Consider the following 23,071-nt stretch of genomic DNA (forward strand, 5'->3'; position numbering starts at 1 on the left):
GAATAAGAATGGCTGAAAGTCTGTTGAAATAAGCTGGTACATGTATTTGCCTATGCTATATTCAGCATAGGCTTAAAAGCTACTTTTGCTCTCAGAAGATCAGTTAATTTAAGAGGTTTTGTTACTGATTTTGGCATGGAAAGTGTAACTGTAAAATCACACATCAGATGGTTATGTAGAAGGCACACCCACACAGGTTGAATAAGCACAGAATAAGATGCATTGGTAATGATACTCCACTTGTCCTGCAAAACCCTCTCTCTCTGTGTGCAGAACATTTTATTCCTTGAAATCTGAGCTTGCCTCTGGTATTGAATGTTGGCTGCTGTTGGGAAATCATACAAAAGTCACCTAATGCTGGTGGTTTAGTGGTATTTGCTATTTCATTTTGATTTTTTTATTCTCTCAAGAGGAACAGAATCTCTTGCAAAATAATATTTTTTTTTATAAACAACATTTTGTCTTGCTGAAGCATGTTCCTCGTAGAGCTGCAAGCAAAGTCCTTAGTTTAATTCTGTTTTCTCTAATACCATTTGAATTATTTGTGAATGTATTCAACAAGCTAGTTTGATAAATAACCTATACAGAAATCCCTAGTTATCCAGGTAATGTACTCAGTCTGGCATCATGATCGCAACCTAAATGACATGACTGCATTTGTAAATTACTTTTAGTTTTTGCTCAGTATTGTGTGTTTCATTGCTAGGATAAGATTTAAATCTACAAATCCAGGGAATGGTGGCACCGAATAGGATGAGTCTGAGTGCTTGAGGTTTGCTTGCTTGGCTGCCATGTGAGCAATGGGTAGCCCAGTAGCTGCTCTCACTGTGCATGAAGCTGCCAGCACAGGAGGACTAAGGCAGGTGCTCTGTGCTTGTGCTGTGTCAGGTGTGAGCCAAAGTTGCTTGTTAAAATTCCTTCCTTTAATGAACAGTGTGAGTTTTATCATGAGAAAAGCTGGAATGAAAGACTGGTACTTGGTTTTCTCAGAAAGTGTGTTTACACAATGGGACATTGTAGTGAAAGGGCAGACAAGGCAGGGAGAAGGGAAGTTGCACCCTCAGTCAGTTTGCAGATGACACTCATCTAGGCAGGAACATTGATCTGTGGAGGGTAGGAAGACTCTACAGAAGGATCTGGACAGGCTGGATGGATGGACTGAGGCCAGTTGGATGAGCTTCAACAAGGTGAAGTGCCAGGTCCTGCTCCTGGGTCTCAACATTCAATGCTTGGGGAAGAGTGGCTGGAAAGCTGCCCAGCGGAAAAAGACCTGGGGGTGCTGGTTGACAGCCAGCTGAACATGAGCCAGCGTGTGCTCAGGTGGCCAAGAAGGCCAATGGCATCCTGGCAAGAGTGTGGCCAGCGGGGCCAGGCAATGATTGTCCCCCCGTACTGAGGAGTGGTGAGGCCACACCTCAAATCCTGTGTTCAGTTTTGGGCCCCTCACTACAGGACAGACATTGAGGTACTGGAGTGTGTCCAGAGAAGGGCAGTGGAACTGGTAAAGGGTGTGGAACACGAGTCTGATGAGGAGCAGCTGAGGGAGCTGGGGATGTTTAGCTGGGAGAAAAGGAGGCTTAGGGGCAACCTTATTGATCCCCACAACTGCCAGGTGGGAGTCAGCCGCTTCTCCAAAGTAACAAGTGACAGGCCAGGAAGAAATGGCCTCAAATTGTGACAAATGGACAACCAATTGTGTGGTTTAGAATTGGGGTTTAGAAAAATTTTCTTCAGTTAAACACTTGTGAAGCATTGGAACAGGCTGTCCAGGACAGTGGTAGTCACCGTCCTTGGAGGTACTTAGGAGACTTGTCGATGTGGCGCTTCGGGACATGGTTTAGTGGTGAACGTACGAGTGCTGGGCTAATGGTCAGACTCAATGACCTTAAAGGTCTTTTCCAACCTAAAGAATTCTATGATTCTATCTTAATTAGAATTCAGGAGAGATGGAGAAGCAGTGAACACTCAAAATTTCTTTTTGTCACCTATTGCCCAAGAATGTGTTTGTGTGGTTTCCCATAATTTAAACATGACTTATTACTGCCTGATCAGTCAGATGGGGGAGAGAGACAAGAAGCCTGCTTTCATCTCCCAAGGCAGGAATCTTTTTGATGGACGTGCACCAAAGGCACGTGTACATTACTTATAGAAGGAGATTTTGTTTGCAGAATTTTTGTTAGGAAAGCAAATATGTTCAAGCTCCTAGAAACTGTTTGGTCAGGCTTAATTGCATGTAGGTTTTGGCATTCAACATTTAATGGAACATGTTACTGTTATTTGTGCATCTGCAGTCACAGGAGAGACTGTCCTCCTTAAAAGCTAAAGTAAGCAGCAGTAAGCACAGTGGAAGAAAACTACTAAACTCTGGAGTTTTTTTCCTACCTTCACATATGAGAGGGTACTCCAGCTAATTAGTTCAGGTTACTTCGACTCTTGGTAATGTGACTTCTTTGATAATGCAGTTTTAAGTTATGAAGACTCACTTCAGTTTCAAAACAAGTGCATTGAGATTTTTCTTAATTTATTTTTTACTTCACCTGTGAAAAACTTCATAATCTGCTTTTAGGTTAATGAAGAGGAGGGTAGCATCTGCTTGGCTTCTAGTTCCTTCTAGTTTGTAGGCAGTCTGTGTGCCACTTTTGCTGTTATTCCAAATAACCTTCTGTAGTAACTCTTCAGCTAATTTGGGATACCCAGTAAAGATGCTTTCCTTCTGTTTTCATTCTCTATTGCTCAGATGTCTCTGCCAGGCAACTCACAAAACAAACAGCAACACCAGGTCAGCTTCAAAGAGTGCACGCTTTGAAGTAGAGAGCAGATGACAGTTATGAAAGGTTAGTCTTTAGTGGTATTACAAAAGGTAGCTGTACAGGTTTCCATGCACTTGCTTATTAAAGTGCATAATGCCCCAGTCCTTATGTACAAAAAAATACTAAGTGGGTAGTTTTTTGAAAACATTACCTTGTACTTTCCCTAGTGGTAGAGGATACAGCAGAGATTAGTTTATGGCCTGAATTTGAAAGTGTGTGACTCTTTTTAAAATGATGGTCAACACAGCAAGATACAAAGGAAAAAAAAAGAGTATTAGACAAACTGGGTATAGATGGTCAACTTAACACTTTTAGAAGAGAGAGGGCAGAAAAAGTTTGTCACATTAAAAACAGCAAATTTCAATCCATTCTAATCTTAGTGTCTGCAATAAAATTAAAAATTACCTAAGAGAGTAAATACTGTGATATTGTGTTCATTGGATAATTATATGCGTATTTTTTCAAAGGGAATTGCTTTTTGTTTTAACTAAAGCTCTGTTACTGCTGGTAGTGCTCACTGGCCAGTCTTTAGCTTGTGGAAGAACTTTGGCAAGCCTTGGTTGTACCCATGGAACACAGGATGCTCAATGCAAGCTAAAATTAGCAAAAATAAAAGCCTTTGTGAAAGAAGTACAATTTAAAATCAATTTTTATGTCTGTAAGCTGCTCTGTAATCATGAACATGTTAGTGAACTTATTTTTGAGGGGAATTGGTATGACACTCAAAATGAGTGCGTATGAGATTTTACAAATTGAAAATCAGCACAGACTTAATTTAAATGTGTATTTATGTATTTTAAATGGTCTGTTTACTTCCCATCCAATCTGTTGATTTCTATGCTATCAGCATTCATCAATTTTAATGTCACTGCTTAAAAGGAGAGGAAGTTTGAGAGTGCATTTGAGATGAGAGTTCATTTTTTCTCTTTGCAAAGAATGATATATGTGTGCTTTTAATTGATTACTCTTTTCCTCGTGGCTTTCCTTTTTGAAGGAATGTACAGTTTTTGTTGGGAACTTTATTATGCAAAAAAAAAGTTCAAGTATACTCACCCGTGTACCTATCCTGTGTCAGGGATTTTCCTTCAGGGCCTTAAGTAATAACTACTTTTAATAATATTTCAAGTAATTACATGTTTGACATTCTGTCTGGAGTTCATGCAACAGTTCTGGATTTCTTTCCCTAGCAGAAGCTTCCACAGATTCTTTTCTGCCTGAAAAAAAATTTGGAGCACATATTTTTACATGTATTCAATGTGCTGTCTAAGGGAAGAGCTTTAAATGCAGTGTGGCAGAAGGCTTCATATTTATCTTCTTTCTGAGCAGTAAATATCTATACTATTGGAGCAGTTCTGAATCAGTGTTTCTCAATAAATCATCATCCAACAGATGGCCGATTTGTTATATCGTGAACTGCTTTTGATAGTACTGATTTCCTTTACTAAAGATGATGCTTGCATAACTTACATGGCAGAATGAGCTGTTTTTTAGTATCTTAGGAAACTTGTGTACTGTTCTACCCTGCCATAAATGCATTTCCTTGATGATGAAGACTGTTGTATATCTTTGGATCTTAATTTGCTTAAAGAAAAAACCCCGTCTACAAAAGAGATTCTATTAAATTTATTTTAAAAATATATTACCGTAGAAGGTTAAGTGGACCACTAACTGCATCTAAACTGAAATGGGGAGAAGATAATACATTAAGAGCATTCAAGCTGTTTTTTCATGGCATTTTTTTCCTGTCTTCATGCAGTAAGAAAGTGGTAGCCTTTTGCAAAACGCTTTCAGTGTTGCGTGGGTAATGCAGTCAACAGTTTGCTGTCTGGCAACTAAACTTGATGATAATGCTCAAGCTTGTCATCATCCATGTGTACTATCTGTGGGTCAAAGGGTGAAGGTATGTTCAGCCTGCTTTTTTCTCCTGTACTTTCTAAGATACCTTCCTGTCGAGGAATAGCTGTGTTTTGCTGCGATTTAGCAACTTATTCCTAAGCCATCAGCAGAGATTGGTGTATCCTCTCCTCGCTGGAGGATACTCCTGGGTATTCCTCCTCCACACTGAGTTAATTCCTTGTAGCTCTGTTAGCCTGGAGGTGAAAAGAAGAAGGGGAGATCTTGGCAATTATTGTGAGTCTCAATGTTTTAAGGTGCGTGTTGGTGATGAGACTGCTGAGATGACTTTTTGTAGGATTCTTCTGCAACTGTAATTTGTTTCAGGTAAAATTAAGTATAATCAAGAGGAGAAACATCCCATTAATTTTATTGAACTGCCTTTTAATTTTTCATCCTGTCTAGATTATCAGTCCTAATTGCAGGATGATGATAAAGTCTTGGCTTTTCACTGAATTGTAAAACCATGAATATAGTGACAACACTGTTGCTGTTGGGATTTCTGAATAAAATAGGGCCAAACACTTGAGACCAAAAGGGATACTTCCATAGACAATTCCAAGGTAAGGGATCTGGATGTAGTAGTTGCTAATGAAGCATGCATACTGTCCCATGGGAAGCTGCAGCAAATTGGCAGCTATTGTTGTAAATTGGCGCTATTGACATACTTTTCAGTTTAACCATTAGTTTGATAATCTTTCCAGTGATTAAATGCAATAATGATTGTGCTTCAGAGAGGTTTTGAGACACCCTTAGTTTTCAAAAGCTGTGGATTCCTAGATGAGAGTCTTAAGGTTTTTGTTAATCTTCTCTTCGTGATAGAGTGCCTGTTTTTTGTGTAGAAATTATGAGGATTGTTGGAGAAAGAATTTATAGAATAACCCTGTCAAGAGCCTGAGGGTTGCTTTTGTGTTATTTTGGCTCTATGGTTTGATTGACTTCTGAGAAGGTTAGCCTACAACCACCGTGTGTGTTTTAAGGAACCCACTTCTCCAGTGCTTCATCTGGCTGGGCAGCTGGTGAAATTCTGCAGATGGCTAACTGTAATTTCCAAGACTTGATGCATGTAGTATCTTCTTTCTTGTGAGAAGGAAGATTCCCAATTTTGCATTTACTCATGCACTCGTTAAAGATGTTGGGAATATTGCCATGGCCTCACTTGGAGCAGAATCTGATAGTTTTGTTCCACTCCTTCCCTACCAGCAGAATTAGTTGTAATAGCTTGTTGGAGCATTTTGGTGATGTCTTAATTGGTGTATTAAGACTTTTTTTTCCCCTCAGTCATCAGTTTTGTGATACAAATTGCATACTTCATTAGTACTGGTGAAAGAGCTGTGTGAGATCATCTACAGTACCCTGACTAGGATTGTTTTCCCATATCATTAATTTTCTTCAAGTTTTTATTCTCAGACTCCTCTAACTTTACAACAGAAACTCCTAAGTGACTAATAGCACATTTGGTTTCAGATGGTTGGGATAGTCAGAATGAATGTAAACTCCAACTTCAGAGGTATATGGTCAGACTAGCTTAACTTTTTTCCTCCCCCCACCCCTCTTTTTTTTGCCTCCCACACAAGTTTTCCAACATTCTGGCAAAGCAAATATTTGGACTTTTACCCATTCTCTCACTTTACAGTAAAGAAGCATTCATTTTTCCAACATTAAAAACTTGGCAAGAAAACCTGGCCCAAAAACTTTTAATGTTTTGAGCAAATGTTTAAAATTACCCTCTGAGTTGGCTGCTCCAAGTAGCCTTAAAGCACTGTTTTCTTTTGGGGTGGAAAATTGGTTTTTCACCCAAAAAAGCTAATTAAAAAAGGTAATATTTATCCAGTATTACTGATAGCAACAAATTGAATTTAGATATTTCAAATGTTATAGAAATAAATCTGAAGCTGTAAGGAACCTGTCGAGGTTTCAAGAGCTGAGGATGAGAGGTGAGAATTGCAGGAAACGTGGAAAATAATATATCCTTGTCTTAGATCTTGTCTGCTCCCTAAAAGAAAAGGGCATGTTTTTCCTTAAGTGTGCTACACTTGGTGTAGCTTGATTTTTGTATCTTGTTTTTGGTTTAAATTTTGCTGCTACTTAACACCATGTCTTCTGGGAGAGCTGATTCAAGGCAATCATCCTCTTTCAGTATTTTTTTTCTGTTAGCCTTGCATAGATTAGTATTAGACTTTGCATTAATTGAGGAGCTCTTTCCTAGCTCTAAATACTTTTTTACAAATGCAGGCAGATCAACAAAACATGGGAAATAATAAAGTTCTGTTGTATCTGGATATCTCATTCCTTTTGGATGTGTTTGATCACCGTAAGTTAATAGAGAAGGGACTTTAATAGAGAGGAGTCAGGTTCAGTCTGTATTTCATACTCTTGTGCTCTGTGTGATGAGTGATGATGTTGTGCTCTGTGTTGCTAGGGTAACACAAAGAAACATAGAGAAAATACAGCAAAATTCCAAAAGGGAAGCATTATAATTTTTTTTCAGTGCTTCTTATTTGCTCATGAAATATTTTGCCAGAATATTACTGAGAAAACCCAGTAGTTTTTTAAAGCTTTTAGTCCAAGTGTAGAGACTAAATGAAATTATTCAGTCATGCAGTAGTGTTTTACTTCTGCTTAAGGACAAATGCAGCGTCACTTCATCTTGTTTCCAAAATCTTTATCATGGTCTAAGCTGCTCTTACCTTGTACCTCCATTTCTTGATCTTTGCTCTGTATCTCTATCAATAAATGTAAATTTTTTCAAAGTCCTAGCTCTGTCACTCTTTCCCAAAAGCTGTGCTTTTAGTAGTCCCCCTTTGAACCGCAGAACAAAAAAGCATTTGTTTTTTGATAATGTAACAAAAGTTTAGAATGAAAAGAGGGTCTGGCATATATACTGCCCCTATTCTCTGTCCTCCTGTGCTACAGTTTGGCCAGCACTACATTGGAATTGCTCTAGAGGAAAAAAATGGGGTATTGGAAATCTGTGAAGTGACTCCCAGGTGCTATAAATTCCATGTATCCCCAAAATGCAGGGGGTCTGCCTCTTCTCCAGAAGCTATAACTATCCCTCTTACATATACGTGGCATTTATGGGTCTTGGCTTTCCTGAGGAGATGATGACTGGGGTGGACTGAATCCTGGATTACTTTTATGGGCCCAGAATAGGGAGGGCATCTGTAGCTTCAGCTGGTAACTCTGAGTCACCTGTGTTCTGAATTGTTTTCTGAGTATGTGTCATAACAACAGCAGCCAAGCAGATGCCTATTTGGACTGGTGAAACTCGATGTGAGCACAAGTGTGAACACAGCAATATCCAGTACAAGTTACTGTCAGTCATCTTTTTTTCTTTATCAGAGGATATGTTCATTGCCAAATATCTGATATAAATTATGCAGCATAGACTTGAGTTCTGGAGTTTTTTTTTTTCTTTGCATACCCTGAGGAATTGAATAAACCTTGCTTTTGAGTGTTCTAAGCTGTGGTAAACTGTTTTGCTTATACACAAGGCACTTCTGCATCATTACTTGTTTGCTTGACATAAGGATAACAAAGGATTACATTTATTGGATCTTTCCCTTGGCATGGACTAAGGGAGGAGATTGAATGAAGGAGGTTGTTGGGGTGGTTTTTTCCTCTTCCCTGTATACAGAGGCTATAAAAATATCTCTCTCTTCCCAAGGGACCACCTCTAAATGCTTTATCTAAATTGAACAATTGTGTTAGTCCTGGGGGTTGAGTGTAAGAAAGTGCACATAGGCAGTTGCTAGGAGTAGTTGGTAGGTGGAAAATTTTTTACCCTAACTTACCTTGCAGTGATTTGTTTATTCATACCTGGAGTTGGTACAGATGTCTCATCGAGGCTTGGTGGGAATTAATGTGGTCAGTATTGAGGACTAGTCTAAAAAATTACTTCTGGTGTTTATGTGGAAAGTGGGGATGTTGAAATATTCCAGTTAGGTGTGAGCGTTGGGAGTAAAAAGGACAATGGTTTTGGAAATACTTCATAATGGCAAAGAGGCATCAGGCAGTAGAGAAAATAAGTTTTAGTCATGTCATGAAAAAAATACTGTGAGTTGGCATGGTTGCTGCAGCTTAGCTGAAGCAAATAATAGACTTTTAACATACTTTTTTTAAAATAATGCTCTGGAACTATTTTTGAGCAAGATAGCAGCTGCACGTTTTTGTGGTTTTGAATATATTTCTAAAAACTTACATGATTACTTTTAATTGTCTATTTTGATACTTATTTTTAAGTGACTCCCCAGATATACCAACTATTTGTTTTGGAAAGATTGTTAACAAAATGGTACATTCCCCATCTTGACTTCTCTTCAAATTATTCTACAAAATTTATACAATATGGTCTAGATTTGTGTGGGGGAATGAAGGTCAAGGATCTTTAAAACTGAATGCAAGAGAAGTTAATGTAGATGCTGATCCTGATGATCAACAGGATGAGCTCAAGTATGTTGATTCTTGAGGTACGGGAAGGAAAATGGTAAAAAGGGAGGGAACATTTAATGTAATCCTTGTGCAAAGGTCAACTGAAATATGTACAGGTTTTTAAAAAAGAAAAAAAGGCAGCAAGGAGATAAAAGGAGAGATTCAGCAAAATCATATGCTCCAAATTCTAAATACCAAAACTTGGGAAGATATAAAAACCTATAACATATTTAAGTACTGATATTATAGCTATCTATAAATTTATCTAAAATAATGTGTACACTAAAGTTTTTTTTTTCCTTGAGAAGGAATTAATTTCACCTGTGAAATTAAAAAGTCCTCTTGAGTGTGAACAAAGTGATTTGAGAACTCCTAACACTCTGAGCTGAGAGTCAACTGCACAATTTCTAGTACTTTGTGCAGAGAGTCCATCTTTTCTCATAAAACTCAGTGGATGTTCTATTTTTCTTGGCCAAAGTGTATGGCATGTGACCATTAGATTTCAGAAATAAAATACCTGCTGAGGTGTTTTTTTGTAGGTGCCAGTCTACATCTGGAATTGTAAGTACCCAATACAGATTGGCAAAGCATTCTAGTTTTGTCCTGGAAAAACCAAGCAAACAACACAGTACAAGAAATACACAGTTTAATTGCCTGTAATTAGTGAAGCTGATGAGTTTTTAGAGAAGGTTAGGAATGGTGTAAGAAAAAGTCACAAAAAGGGACCAATCAACAAATCTATATTAATTATTATAAATTTTACAACAATTTATTTTGGAAAAAATGTCAGAGGTCATCCAGTCCAACTTTAATTTTCTTTAATAGAGCTTAATATTTGAGCAGGAAGATGCATGATCCTATCAGTCTCCTTTTTGCCACAGCAACTTGCAGTGAGAGCTCCATACCACTTGCCCTGCTCACCCCTCAGACAAGAGCCAAGGAGTGCTCAGGTTATCATTGAGGCTCTTATGCTTGTTCTTCTGGGGAATTTATTTTTATTTTTTATTTGACAGGCATGCCTTCTTCCCTACAGGATACTAGTTTTCTCTTTGGGAGAACCTCTAGATTAGACTGGAATATGAGGAAGCTGGCAGAGATGAACCACCCAGGGAGGGGTCGGAAAAGAGCATGAGGAAATGGATAATGTTATCGTCTGGTGACTTGCTGGGGTTGATGCACTTTTCTAGAAGTGCCTGTTTTTGTTTTGATAAGGGATTTCAGAATGGTGTGGAGGCATAATGGGTGAGATCAGCAAGGAAGCACCATGCTCAAGAGGCAGTGTGAGAAGACAGAATCTGAAGCCATAGATGGTGATGTGTTCCCACAGAGGGTGTTGGCTGGCTCTAGTCCCTTTCTGCCTTTTCCTTCTTGAGCATTTCTCCTCCACCCTCAGCTTTAGTAGGTGGGGGCACAGGCGGGAGACAGGCTGCTCATTCATCAGGGCCCACGGAGTTCCTTGCTGTCAGCCAGGGGTTCCTTAGGGGCACAGAGAAATGCTTTCTGCTGTCATTTTTATACCTGACTCTGTGCTGTTGTGATGTGAGTGGCATTGGGTTGAGTGGATGTGTTGCTAAGGAGAATGTATGTGCTTTTTATAGTCAAATAGAAAGGTGTGTTTCCAAACGCTGTTCTCTAACTCTGCGGCCATAGCCTGGCTGGTTTATTTCCAGCATTCTCAGCAGTGAACTGTGGCTCTCAGGGTTGAATATCAATTTGCTAAGAATCCAAGTGCTGGAGGAATGTCCTCATGTTTCTGTACCCATGCAGCAACCACATCTTCCACTGGAGCCTTTCTATTCTCAGCAGCACGTGGGAATTCAGTGAAATCCGATAACAGCAATATTAATAGCAGCTGAGTAGGTGGCCAAAGAGGTTGAAATTTAGCACAAGCCCAATGCTAGTTGGACAGGCAGCGTTCATCTCCTGCGCAGCAATATCTGGCAGGGGGGCAGGAGTCCTTCAAATCCTCCGACATCTTCCTCAGAATCGTAAGTGAAGCTGATCAGTGTGGGGCTAGAGTGCCTACAGTCGGCAAGGAGCTGGGGAGTGGGCTTTTCTGCAGTCAGCTGATCTGCTCCAGCTCCTGGGCCAGGGTATGGCTCTTCCAAGCCCTTCAAAGGGTGTCTTGGAGGTGTGACTGCTGCCTTGATGGACAGAAGCTTAAAGAGAGAGCACCAGTACTTCTCAAACAGCAATCTATTCAAGTCTTGTGTTTGTGAGATCTGTAGTTCAGAGGAAAGGACAGAAAACAGGGTTGGGAGTTGTTGGGGTTTCTGAAGTATTTGTCACCAAGGGATGGGTTTGGCACTGGGCAGGGTGCATTTGTCACTGCCACATTCCTTTCTATCAGTGGGAGTGTCTCTGTTCCTTCTTTCTCCCCGTAAATGGTTCAGATTTGTCTTATCTCTTTGGACAGGACCACATGTATTCTTGGCAGCTAACATTCATTTTGGGGAGGAGGAATCTCTGTTCAAACTTGCTTCTTTGTTTGTTGGTTTTGGTTTTTTAAATTTTAAATCATCAATTGATAACTATATTTAAATATGCTTCTATATGATAAATAGACCCTTCTCTGAATGGGATGCTTTAAAATAATCTTCCAAAATTTTATTCAGACTTCTGGTATCTTGGTTGTGGTCCTGGGCTCCACATTCTTCTTCCTGGAAAATAATAAAGTGAAGTGTTAAAGTAGATTTGACATCATGAGTTGCTAGTTGCTGGAATTTAATACATATTAGAATTTGGGGAAACAAAACTGTATCATGTGTCAGAAAAATAAAATCTTGAGAAAAATACTGAGTTTATCAATATTGAAAAATATTGAGTTTATTGTTTAAAACATTTTGAAATAAGTAAAAAAATCTAGCTTCTTAAAATGCACTGCTCTTTTGTATTGCGGCACTGGAGAGGTGTCTGTAGATGTCAGTGGATGTGTTTTATAATTGGTTAAACTCCAGTTCATGATTTCTTAAAAGTACTGTATATGATTGTCTACATTTTTTTTAAATTTTATTTTAAATGCCCCAAGATGTATTAAAATAATCCCAGCAAGCTTTACTCACTCCATAAGAATGGGAAGCACAAAGCACCTCTGTCTCATGGTCATCACATGGGGGTTCTCATGGTACTGGTGTCTGGAGCAGAGTCTTCTTCCACCAAGCCACCAGCCTGCTCCTCTGCCACAGTGCTGATGCAATTGCTTGTATGAGCATGATCTGAAACAGATCAGCAAGCTAATTTGGGGGTTCAAAATGTATATTTGGAAAAACCCATCGAAACAGGTGTAGCCCTCCGGCAGCATGGAACAGCAGTGTGATTCAGGGTTGTGTTGGCATAACCACGGGGGCAGCAAACAGGAGTGGCTGGAAAGAGAGAGGGGGACCAGGAAATCCTTAAGCTAGAGCTGCTGCCAAAGCCTTTGTATTGTCAGGCTAGGGCCTTGGTGACTAATTCTGCTGTTTAACCTTGAGCAAACAGTGGAGCTGAGAATAAATTCCTTGTGCTGTGGCTCAGCCTTGTGCTGATCTTCCATGTCACTTTGCTTTATTCTTGTAGAGTGGTCTTTGTTAGAGAAACATCTGTCGGTCTGTGCTGGCTGGAAGCAATGTTTGTCAATATGTGTTGTGTTCAAATGTACCAGAGGTGTTCCGTCTCTAATTGTATCACACACCGAGGAGTGAGAGCTATTCCTGTCCCATTTGTCTTTCTTCTGTTTGCTCAAGGATTGACGTAGATGAGATGATTTACACAGAAGGTATTATTTCTCCACAGGTGGTTATTCCACATCTTTTTTCATCAGTGTTCAACTCGGATTTATGCAGTCGTGCTTCACAATTACTATTGTAATATCCCCCACGTGTTGTTGTCTTGTGGCCTTTAGACTTTCATGCGGTGATAAGGAGATCTTTTCCAGGGTGGCTAATCTTGAAGTTGTATGTAAACTTTTATTAATACCACTGCCAACATTTAAGGTTCACGCTTTGTGAATCAGGATTCTACTTTTACCATTTTGAGACCTCTTTGTTAGATGGAATTTGGTATGGAGGTTAGGATAGGTGTATTGGTGTTGGGTTTTTTTTTGAGCTTCAGAATGAATGCTTAAATGCTGAGACTGTGGCAAGAGCAGACAAAGTATTTATAATAAATTTTCTCCAGTTAGATCTTAACTGCTCTACTTAGCAGCTTTCTTTTCTCAGTTCAGACATCTTAAGCAAAGTTGTATTGTTAATGAAAGGAGATATAAAAAGCCCGTGGGAAGACAGAGAAGTTAATGTTTAAAAATACACAAAGTGATTTAGTAAGTAGTGTTGCATTATCATGTGGGGAGGAACTGAATTCTTTCAGCAGATTAGTTTTAAGATGCCTTAGCTGTGCCCTCCTGGGCAAAGCTGCAGCCCACATAAAACTTTATACTGAAAGTTATTCGCCTATTCAAACCAGAAATTGGGTTACACCAATATTCATAAAGAATATGATTAGCATCAACTGGGCTGGCTCTGTGACAGCTTTGGATGAAAACAGGAAAAAGCAGACTTCTTTCACAGTAACCAAATGTAGTATTGGCATTTATTTGCATTGACAAAGATACTTCAGCAAGTGAGCTACCCCGTCAGTTCCTAAGTTAGCTGTTGTATGAGAAACGTCTCTGCAATCAGTTGTGCACGTACTTCAGTGCTGTAGGCTTATGTTTAAAATAAGGTTGTAAGTGTTGCAGAGTGTTTAAAAAGCTTAAAAGCTACATTGCTGAAGTTCTTTGATTCCATCTTCTAAATGGTTTATTCAAATACAGTGTGAGAAACTGAGTGTTGAAGCCCTGTGTATTTAGAGCCAGGATTGCAAAGGGGAGTTGGAGGTGAGAGCGGGAGTTTGCTGTTAGGTAACAGTTTGTCAGAAGAGTTGTAGGGTCATGCCTGCTCTTACAGCAGCAAAGAATCTGCTATGCTTGAAGCTGGTACCTCTATCTTATCCCCTCTTATGAACCATAATTGTTCAGAGTTATACACAAGACCCTAGATGAATTATTTGCTGAGATTGCACAGTAGTTATGTTATTTTTATAACACTTCATGAAGAATTTCTGTGTGGAAGAATTATTCCATTTTGTTTTCATTTACTACAATTGAGTTAAAAGCCTTGTTTTTTTTTCTATTTTGACACTCACAAGAAAAATTAATTCCTCCTAAAAGCTCTTCAGTTTGTATCACACTTCTAACCAATAGGTATTTACATAATAGGTGTTTTAAATGGAGTGTCCTGGAAGGGAATCGGGCAAAATTGCATGTGCAACTAAACACAGATGAGCTTGGACAGGTTGTACACATAAAAGGCTTTAAAGGCTCTTATTTCACATGGAGAATGTTAGCAAGCAAACCCAAACTACATCTTCTGCAAGTTGCATGCCTCAGAGAAGATGTAGCTGTGAAATTTTTGTAGGTCAGAAATTAATTTTAAGAACTTCCAGTAAGGTAACAACATTGCTTCTTTAATCAGGATTTTTTTGACCAAAAAGAAGTTTCTTCTTTTTGCTTTTAAAATGGACAGAAGGAGAACAGGACCACTATGAGTGTCTGTTGGTACACTTCCAAGGTGTGGTACAGACTGGGTGTGTATATATATATATATATATATATATATATATATATATATATATATATATAGTTTCCTATTGTTAGTGATTGCATATGTATTTAATATTTTTTGAAAAGCCTGTATTTGTATAAAAGAACCCAAAGCCATCCTTTCAGCCCTATGTCATCTCTCTCCAGATGTCCCAGTTTCAATTTCTCATTTTTTGGTCTGTAAAGTTTCCTGTTGGCTAAAGTGTTCTCTGTTGGGTAAGGCAAATACTTTAGAAACCAATACAATCAGGGGAAAAGTTACAATTGAATGTCCTTTCATATGGAACTGAAAATCTAAGGTTATTCAGGCTAGAAAAGAGAAGGCTCAAGGGAGACCTTCTAGCAGCCTTCCAGCAACTAAAGCAAGCCTACAAGAAATTTTGAGAGGGACTTTTTTACAGGGATATGTAGTGATGGGACCAAGAGGGAATTGGGAACTGAATAGGAACTGAACTGAGTGCCAGTTTATATTTGCTATTGGGAAGAAATTCTCTGCTCTGAGGGTGGGGAGGCACTGGCATGGATTGTCCAGACAAATGGTGGATGCCCCATCCCTGTAAGGGTTCCAAAGCCAGGCTGGATGGGGCTTTCGGAAACGTGGTCTAATGGAAGGTGTCCCTGCCCATGGCAGAGGGGTTGGAAGTAGATGATCTTTAAGGGCCCTTCCAACCCAAATCATTGTATGATTCTGTGATCTCCCTGGCTAATAGAGGCTATATTTCCCAAAGTAAACAGCTTGTTTTCTACTTCTGTTTTGTTAGTAACTAAATGAGAGCAAATTAAAAATGCCTAGAACCTTTCTGTGTACCTTTCAAAATAGAAACTGTAATAGATTGGCTAGCTTCTCATTTTACATGTAACGATTGAAATAATACAGAGTTATGACTGTATTTAATGTGAAATGCTTCTTATTTCTTTTGGAGCTGTCATAGTTGCATATTTTTTATTGACTGATAATTGGTCTTGAAACTTTTTACGTCTTGAATAATAATTTAATTTTAAGTCAGCAATTTTAAAACATTTTGTTTTCTTTTCTTTTTCTCATTCTCTGCCCTGCTTCAGACCAGAGGAAACCAACAGAAGAGTGAAAAATGTAAGAGAGTTACACATTAATTATGATTAATTATTTTTAAATGCTTCTGTTTATGGTACTATCATAGTTACCTTATTCTTCAGTTGTTGATTTATCTGATGCAAATTAATGCCATTTTATAATGATCTCTATGTGCAGCTTACTTTCCCAAATCATTGTAATAATTGAAAACAGTATTTACATCTACTTACTTGAGATATGAGATGCATCATGACACTCTTTAATTAGTTTTGGTGGCAATCAGCTAATACTGTATGCAAGATTTTGCAGTTCATTGTGGAAACATCTCTAATAGCATGCTGAGATTCTTTTACACTGGTACATGGTATGAGAGGAAGGTAATTAAGTTTGTATTCAGGTTTTGTTTTGTGTTTGTTTTTAGGTTTTGATTACATTATACTGGCTTGGAAGAAAAGCTCAAAGTGACCCTGATTATAATGGTCCATACCTCAATCTTAAAGCATTTGAGAAGTTATTAGGGCAAGCATTGAGTAAGGTAAGGAATCCAAAAAAGGAAACTAAACGAATAGCCTGAAGTTTATAGTTTGTTATAAAGCAACATTTCTAAACAGTCTCTTGGGAGTTTAATTTTCTTAGTTTGGAGAATATAGTAATTTGCTTTGCTTGCTATCAAGTTCCATATGAAAGGAATGATTTTTAGCTTACATTGGTTCTTCTGCTACCCATATGAATTTCAGAATACATCTGCTCTAATTGATGTGGTAGATTGTGAAGAGCGCTATCTCAATCCTCTTTGGCTGAGATGAAAGAAATTTAAGACCTTTTATCAAGTCTCCTGTTCAAGCTGTTGTATGTGTTGTTGTATATGTGTTTTAGGTTTTTGCAGTAGTTGTAGAAGTTTGTTTGTGAATTCAAAATGTGCATGAGTAGCATTTACACCCTAAATTATTGAAAAAGACCTTTCAAAACTTACTCTTGTAGGCACTTGAAGAGTCCAGCCAGCTGAGCAGAAGTGGCAGAGACAGTGGGTACGGCGATATTTGGTACGTTGACCGGGGAGAGCCCTTCTCATCTTCAGTTACTCATAAAAGAGACGATTCCTTTGATAGCTTGGACTCTCTTGGTTCAAGATCCTGCACAAGCTTTTCATCAGATATAACCTTGAAAGGTGGCAGTGAAGGTATGTTTTCCTCTCTAAAATCTTTTGTTGACATCTGTCTTATTCTTATGAGTGTGGGAGAAGGCAATGTATGGACCTGGTACTTGGGTATCCAGTACTTAAAGTCAGTTCTAATTTTGCAACTGCTGCAGTTGCATTTTGTTTAAGCAAGTATTCACCTCTAACTGTTGGTAGAAAAAAAGCATTGCTCACACAGATCCTCCTAGGAAGGGTTGTTGAAACTCTTGCTCTCACTGACACATTAGGGTGTGTGTATGTCCAGGGTATGTTCCCAGAGATCTGTAAGGGAAATTGCTAGAAATTAGATCTGGATGGGATCACCTAAAATTGACCAGTTGCACAAGTCTCTTGTTTTGTTCTTAGGGTGACATAAGGTCAAAGTCTTTACTTAATTTGTGAATATTCAATAAGGTTTTTCCCACCTAGTTTAAATACTGAATAGTATTTTTACTTTTAGTAGTTTGTCATGAAAATAAAGGCAACAAGAAGATAGTGACATTGGATCCCTAAAGCAGCCCTCTAGCCTGTGTTTCTCTGCTGAAAAGTTCAATGCCAACTTGTAGTCTAAAGTCACACAAATTGTGAGGTTTTGGATTTTGTTTCATGTGAGTAACAAAATCATTGAGCGAAGGCTTCTTGGAGCATTGCTGATCTGTGCAAGGCAACATTTACCCATGTTATATATGTGATGTACCCTGGCTTTCTATTGGATGTTAATCTGGTGAAATGAGCACATTGCTATATTATTTGCTGTTAACTTGTCTTTGTTAGTAAATTTATCTTGCAGATACTATTTAATTAAAAATTTCTGTGCTGGTTTTTGTCTTCAGTCTGGAGTCCAGCACTTTGTTTCCTGCAGGGAGCAGTGATAATGAAAGAATGGAACAAATGCAGGAGGATCATGCAAACCAAATTGAGTTTAATGGATCTTATCACAGCTTTGCTACAGACTTCTAAAAATACTTCTCCTACTGTCCTGTCAGTAGCTCAGCAAATTTGCAGCAGGAACATCTCAAATACAGACATAAATTGATTTTAGAAGACTTTGATCCAAGTTTTAGCTACAAGCACATGTCTAGAGAATTATGTTTGTAATGTCTCCTTTTATTTCCACTTTCTTCTAAGGTTGTGACAGTGACACAGACTCAGAACTGCCTTCCAAAATGCATGACTCCAATAAAGATGACAGGTCTTACCGCAGGATTTCTGTGATTGAACCAAAACCTACCACTGACTTCAATCGTTTCTTACCCAACAAAAACAAGCAGACAGCATATGTGCCAGCACCTTTAAGAAAGAGGAGGACAGAGAAGAATGAGGACAACAGGAGGAGTTGGGCAAGTCCTGTTTTCACTGAGTCAGATGGAGCATTTTCAAGGTACTGGTGTGTGGTCTTAGTAAAGTGGGCTTTGATGTAGAATTTTTTAAAAAAGTTACTTCTTTATTAGTTAAACAAAAGCTGCTCTTGCTACAATAAAAAGTATTTGATTTTCCATGTTTTATCAAGGGGGATGTTTTGGTGTGGTTGTGTGGTTTTGGTTTTTTACATTGTTTTTTGATGTTTGAATAATCTTTTGAACCTGGCCAGACTCCAGATGTATTTAAATGCAAGTTTGTGAGAGATAGACCTATGGTTTTAACTGCTTGTTAAAGCTTCCAAAATATAGTGATGAATTTCAGTTGTCCAGCTTCTTGATGCATACAGACGAGATTAGTGGGCAGTTCTTGAGTTTCACCATTATCTTCGTGACTTCACTGTCTTCATTCTATTCCTGTTTCGGTCAACCTCAGTGGACATGAAACGAATCCTGTAGCTTCCTGCCAAAATAGCAGAGCAGAGTGTGGGCTCACAAATCCAGCTTCCCTCCAGATCATCTATGAGTATGACAGTGGCTCTGATTCAGAAGATGAAAGAAGGCTGCCCGACGTTGTTTTGGATGACTTAGCAAATCGTAGATTTCTAGTCAAAAAGAGCCCTGTAAGCTCTGCTGCACCTGGACATCATTTCATGTTGCGCAATGACTCTCCTAAATCTTGCTCGCAAGAAAGTTATCCAACTGGTCCACTAGCTGCAATGCTTGAACCACTGAGGTCAGAGATACTAATCCAAGATCCAGTAACTATTGCGTTACCTAAATCGCAGCCCTTAAATAACTCCATAAAGTTAGTCTTCTAATCGGCATTTTAACACAGCTGATAATTTGATATGCTTTTTCTGTCAAATTTTGTATTTTTGTCAGAGGAGATAGGATGCTGATATAACCATTTAACTGCTTTTTGAAATTTTTGTATTTAATCTATTTTATTGTTTCTGGTGCTGCAGTGATGAAATTGAGAACTAATATGCTTCATTCACAAGGCTGAGTTCCTGAGCCAAAAAGCATGTCTTTTTGCATTCCTTATGTCAAGTTGCTCCTAAAATATCTTAACTGATTGGATATTTTGAACAGTAACCAGAGGAGGCAGAGGCAGTTGGATACTAAAGAGGAAAACAAACCAAGAGTTAACAATCCTTCACAGTTATCTGGGTATTGTGATGAGGACGAGGAAGAAGTAGGCATCCCAAACATTGAAAAAGATGATCTCTATTTTCGCAAGCTAAGTTCTTCAGCACCAAATACAGTTGTTGCTTTTGACAAATTTCTTCCTAAGTTTTGGACTCCAGAGGAGGAATTGCTATGGAAAAAAATCAAGAAATCCTCTTTCAAACCCTGGTATAAAGAGATTCAAGGGTTCAGGTGCGTTTTCATGCATGCCTGTTTCTCTCCTGTGTGCAAAGCCTAAATAAAGTGTAGTTCTATGACTCTGAATTTTTAAATTTTCATTGCCGGTGTAGCAGCAGGATATATTTTATTTTTTCTTTTTTCTCTTAAAAAAAAAAAATTGAAATATTATTTTTGTTATAATGTTGCACCTGTTGCACTGTTGCCACTGTGCATTTTACTCACTGAGTACACTTCATGGGTTTTTTTTCTTTTTCCTCCGCTCATTCTTTCTGCTGCTGCACAGTAGAAAGAGATCAGATTCTGAGGATGAGGAATTTGCTTACAAACAAAGCTGCACCATTGTTGCTAATCAACCAAGACCAAGTTTTGACTGGAACAGTAGCTGCAGAAGGGATCAGAATTATAAGCCAACTGCTGAATATGTGGGAAGCTCATTGTCACAGATTGCAGAAGGAAAAATCTTGGAGTCTTCTGATCAGCCCAGGTTGATACTGCTGCATGAGCTGTTCTCTTGATGCATCAAAAAGAAATGGTTGGATATGCAACAGCTAAATGAAATTAAACCGCGTCCCATGATGCTGTGCTTTTTTGGTTATTACTATTTTGTTGGTTTGTTGTGGTTTTGGTTTGTTTTTGTTTTTTTTTTTTTTTTTTTTTTTGTTTTTGTTTTTCTCTTTTAATGTAGCCATAAGTTGCTGGCCTTCTGAAACATGTAAATGTGAAGGTATAACATGCTGCATAGGGTTACTGGCTTTGTGTGTGAGCATGTAAGTGTGATGTTTCTGAGCAGGTTAGGATGTCGAGATACCTTTGTATTGGTTGGCGTGTGCTGCGCTACGGTCAGTGGTGGTGAATGCCAAGTGGTGTCGTCACTCTGCTTGGGATACTGCAAGTCTAAACCAAATGTATATTGCAATACATTGTGATCTGCTTGTCTCTTGCTAGTTAATGATATTTTTACTTCCCTCCTTTTGTTTTATATGCTTCAGTCAGTTTTCGTTACTTCAGGCCCTGCAAAAATACACTGACTACGTGTCTTCTGAAATGGAGACTAGAATTGATCCTGCTTCTGGCCCTAGGCTCATAAAATGTAGAAAAAATATTTCCTTTATACCAGGAGGCAAGCAAGGAGATGAGGAAAATGGATATCTATATCCAGATTTGGAAAACGATGATTTGTTTGTTCGGAAAACTGGGGCTTTCCATGTGAATCAAGTTGTTCTTCAAGACCCTCGGTATTTAAAGAAATTCTCTGAGCAGGACCCTCCTCTAGAGGGTGAGATAATTCTGCAACCCAGAGAGGGCCAAACTGTGATTCCAGATTTGGAAAAGGATGACATGATCTTTCGTAAAGTCCTCTCTCAAAAAAAAGAGGTGCCTTTATCAGGTGCTCCTGACAAGTATCACCCAGCGCTGTTTCCTGACCCATGGAGTCTTCCAGAAGAGATCCGGTCCAAATTTCTGTGTTTACTTGAAAAAAATGCAATACCAGAGGAAAGGAAGAGCAATGGCAGAGTGCTGTCACCATCATTACATCATAAGAAGGATGATATGTTGACCCGCAAGATTGAATCTTGGAAAGTGGGAAGCAACATCCAGCCAATAAATTTTATCCCAGGTCCATGCAGTGAAGAAGACTGGAAGAAGTGGGAAGCAATCAGGGAAGCCAGCAAAGTTAGACACAAGAAACGGCAGATGGTGGAGAGGTCAGATTGTGTCCTGCACAGATTGAGTGCCCTTGAACCCTTCCCATTCAAAAAAGCATCATCCTGTGCTGAACCATTCGTAGATTGCCAGTCTATTTGTTCGTGTCGTCCTCAAACAGCTTTTTTTTTGCTTTGAATAGAAACTCATGACTGCAATACCATATTTTCAACAAAGGATTATAAAGTTTTCTAGTTTTAGGCTGCCATTTTGGAGAAAATATGTTATCATTCCCTCAGGCTCAATGTTCTGCATAAGTTTCTTTCCATGGCTGAACAGGAATAGTAATTATTCAAAAGACTACGGAGGCTAGAAATATTTTCTTCCATTCTGCAGAATAATACGTAAAAACATTTCTGAAAAACATGAATGCTTTAAAGACAAATTCTGGAAACGGGCATTCTGATATTCTTGCTTGCACCTAAGTTTAAAAATGCTTGTAAAATGTCCTGCCACAGTTCTGAGCTGATTAGATGAGGTGAAAAAAAAAGTGTTTTGCCTGCTCAAAGTCATGGTGCATGCAAGTTGTGTGTCTATGTAACATTAAAGTCCACCATGGCATATTTTATTCTGCCAATACTATCCCCCTACTTTCATACAGTCACAATTCATTCTTGCCCCTAATTCTTTTCTGGTATCCTCAAAATTTCTCTTGTCTGACTGACTACTGTTTCTTAAGTATTTTTTATCTCTCCTTTGAATTTTGTATTTACTGGGGGAGAGTGGGATTCCAAGTGTTTGCTTACCTCTGAAAATACGGCATTGCAAGTTGCAGATCTCCCACCTGTGAGTCATTATTTTGTGACTAAGACACTTCTGTGTTCCAGTTGATATTTTGGTGTTGCTGCATTTAATTTTTAAGCTTAATACTGTTAACAAAGTTTGAGCTTCACTGAGAAATATTTCCGAAGTGCTTGGAAATAGTGCATGTTTAAAAAATTCTTTCAGTACAATTAAATAGGTATATTATAAAATACTCATATTTGAGAATACTAAAAATCATCTGAATTGCCCTGGATTAGTTGTGTTCAAGGATAAATGTGCTAAACTTCTATATAGGGTCTTTCATTCTGGTACACATCAAGTATTACTTTCAGTTAGTATCAGAAATTGTTGAAGTAAAGAGAACAACCTCTGTAAGCCACACTTTTTGTTGGGACTCAAACTGGCATTAGTTTTAGTTTCTTGAAATGAGTCTCTTTTGAGCATCATGCTGTTCAGCAGCACTGGAATAAGTAGTGCAGAAATAACACAAGGCTCTATTTGTGCAGTATTGCTAAATGAAAAGTGTTGGAAACTTGCAGGCAGCCTTGTTCTGACAGTTCTGCCCAACTTTGCCCATCATGCAAGTCCTGGTGTGTTTTTTGACTGGTGTCCAATTCCTGATGTGCTTTTCCATGCTGGCTGGTTCCCAAGCTTTCAGTTTCCCCATCACTTAGTGAGAGTGCTGGTCTACTAATGGTGTTAATGTTGTTATCAATATAAAGACACTGAATCTTTTCTTTTTTGGTTTCTGATTTCTCAGACTGTTTCAAAAGCTTTCTGATGAGCAAGGGTAAGTTTTATAAAAGCTTGAAAGATCGTAATGCTATTTTTTGGCCTCTTTTCATCTTTATGCATGCACAATAGCTAAAAACTCATGCTGAAAACTTG

At 38.6% G+C, this 23,071-nt stretch overlaps 1 protein-coding gene across 30 annotated transcripts in view; it reads left to right on the forward strand.

Annotated features, from left to right (window-relative positions):
• Positions 1-23,071, forward strand: part of LMO7 (LIM domain 7) — a 130,162-nt gene that overhangs the window by 69,385 nt on the left and 37,706 nt on the right. For 15 of the 30 annotated variants that reach the window (XM_068182334.1, XM_068182344.1, XM_068182343.1 and 12 more), the window contains 9 exons: positions 15,817-15,847; positions 16,230-16,343; positions 16,790-16,988; positions 18,114-18,366; positions 18,780-19,079; positions 19,439-19,726; positions 19,998-20,198; positions 20,704-21,420; positions 22,944-22,973. In XM_068182334.1, the coding sequence (XP_068038435.1) occupies positions 15,817-15,847; positions 16,230-16,343; positions 16,790-16,988; positions 18,114-18,366; positions 18,780-19,079; positions 19,439-19,726; positions 19,998-20,198; positions 20,704-21,420; positions 22,944-22,973 (2,133 nt within the window). The remainder of the gene's footprint in view (positions 1-15,816; positions 15,848-16,229; positions 16,344-16,789; positions 16,989-18,113; positions 18,367-18,779; positions 19,080-19,438; positions 19,727-19,997; positions 20,199-20,703; positions 21,421-22,943; positions 22,974-23,071) is intronic. The other 15 variants (XM_068182349.1, XM_068182364.1, XM_068182363.1 and 12 more) reach the window with 7 other exon arrangements.

Source organism: Anomalospiza imberbis, chromosome 2 (assembly GCF_031753505.1).
Source record: "Anomalospiza imberbis isolate Cuckoo-Finch-1a 21T00152 chromosome 2, ASM3175350v1, whole genome shotgun sequence".
Classification (NCBI taxonomy): Eukaryota; Metazoa; Chordata; class Aves; order Passeriformes; family Viduidae; genus Anomalospiza; species Anomalospiza imberbis.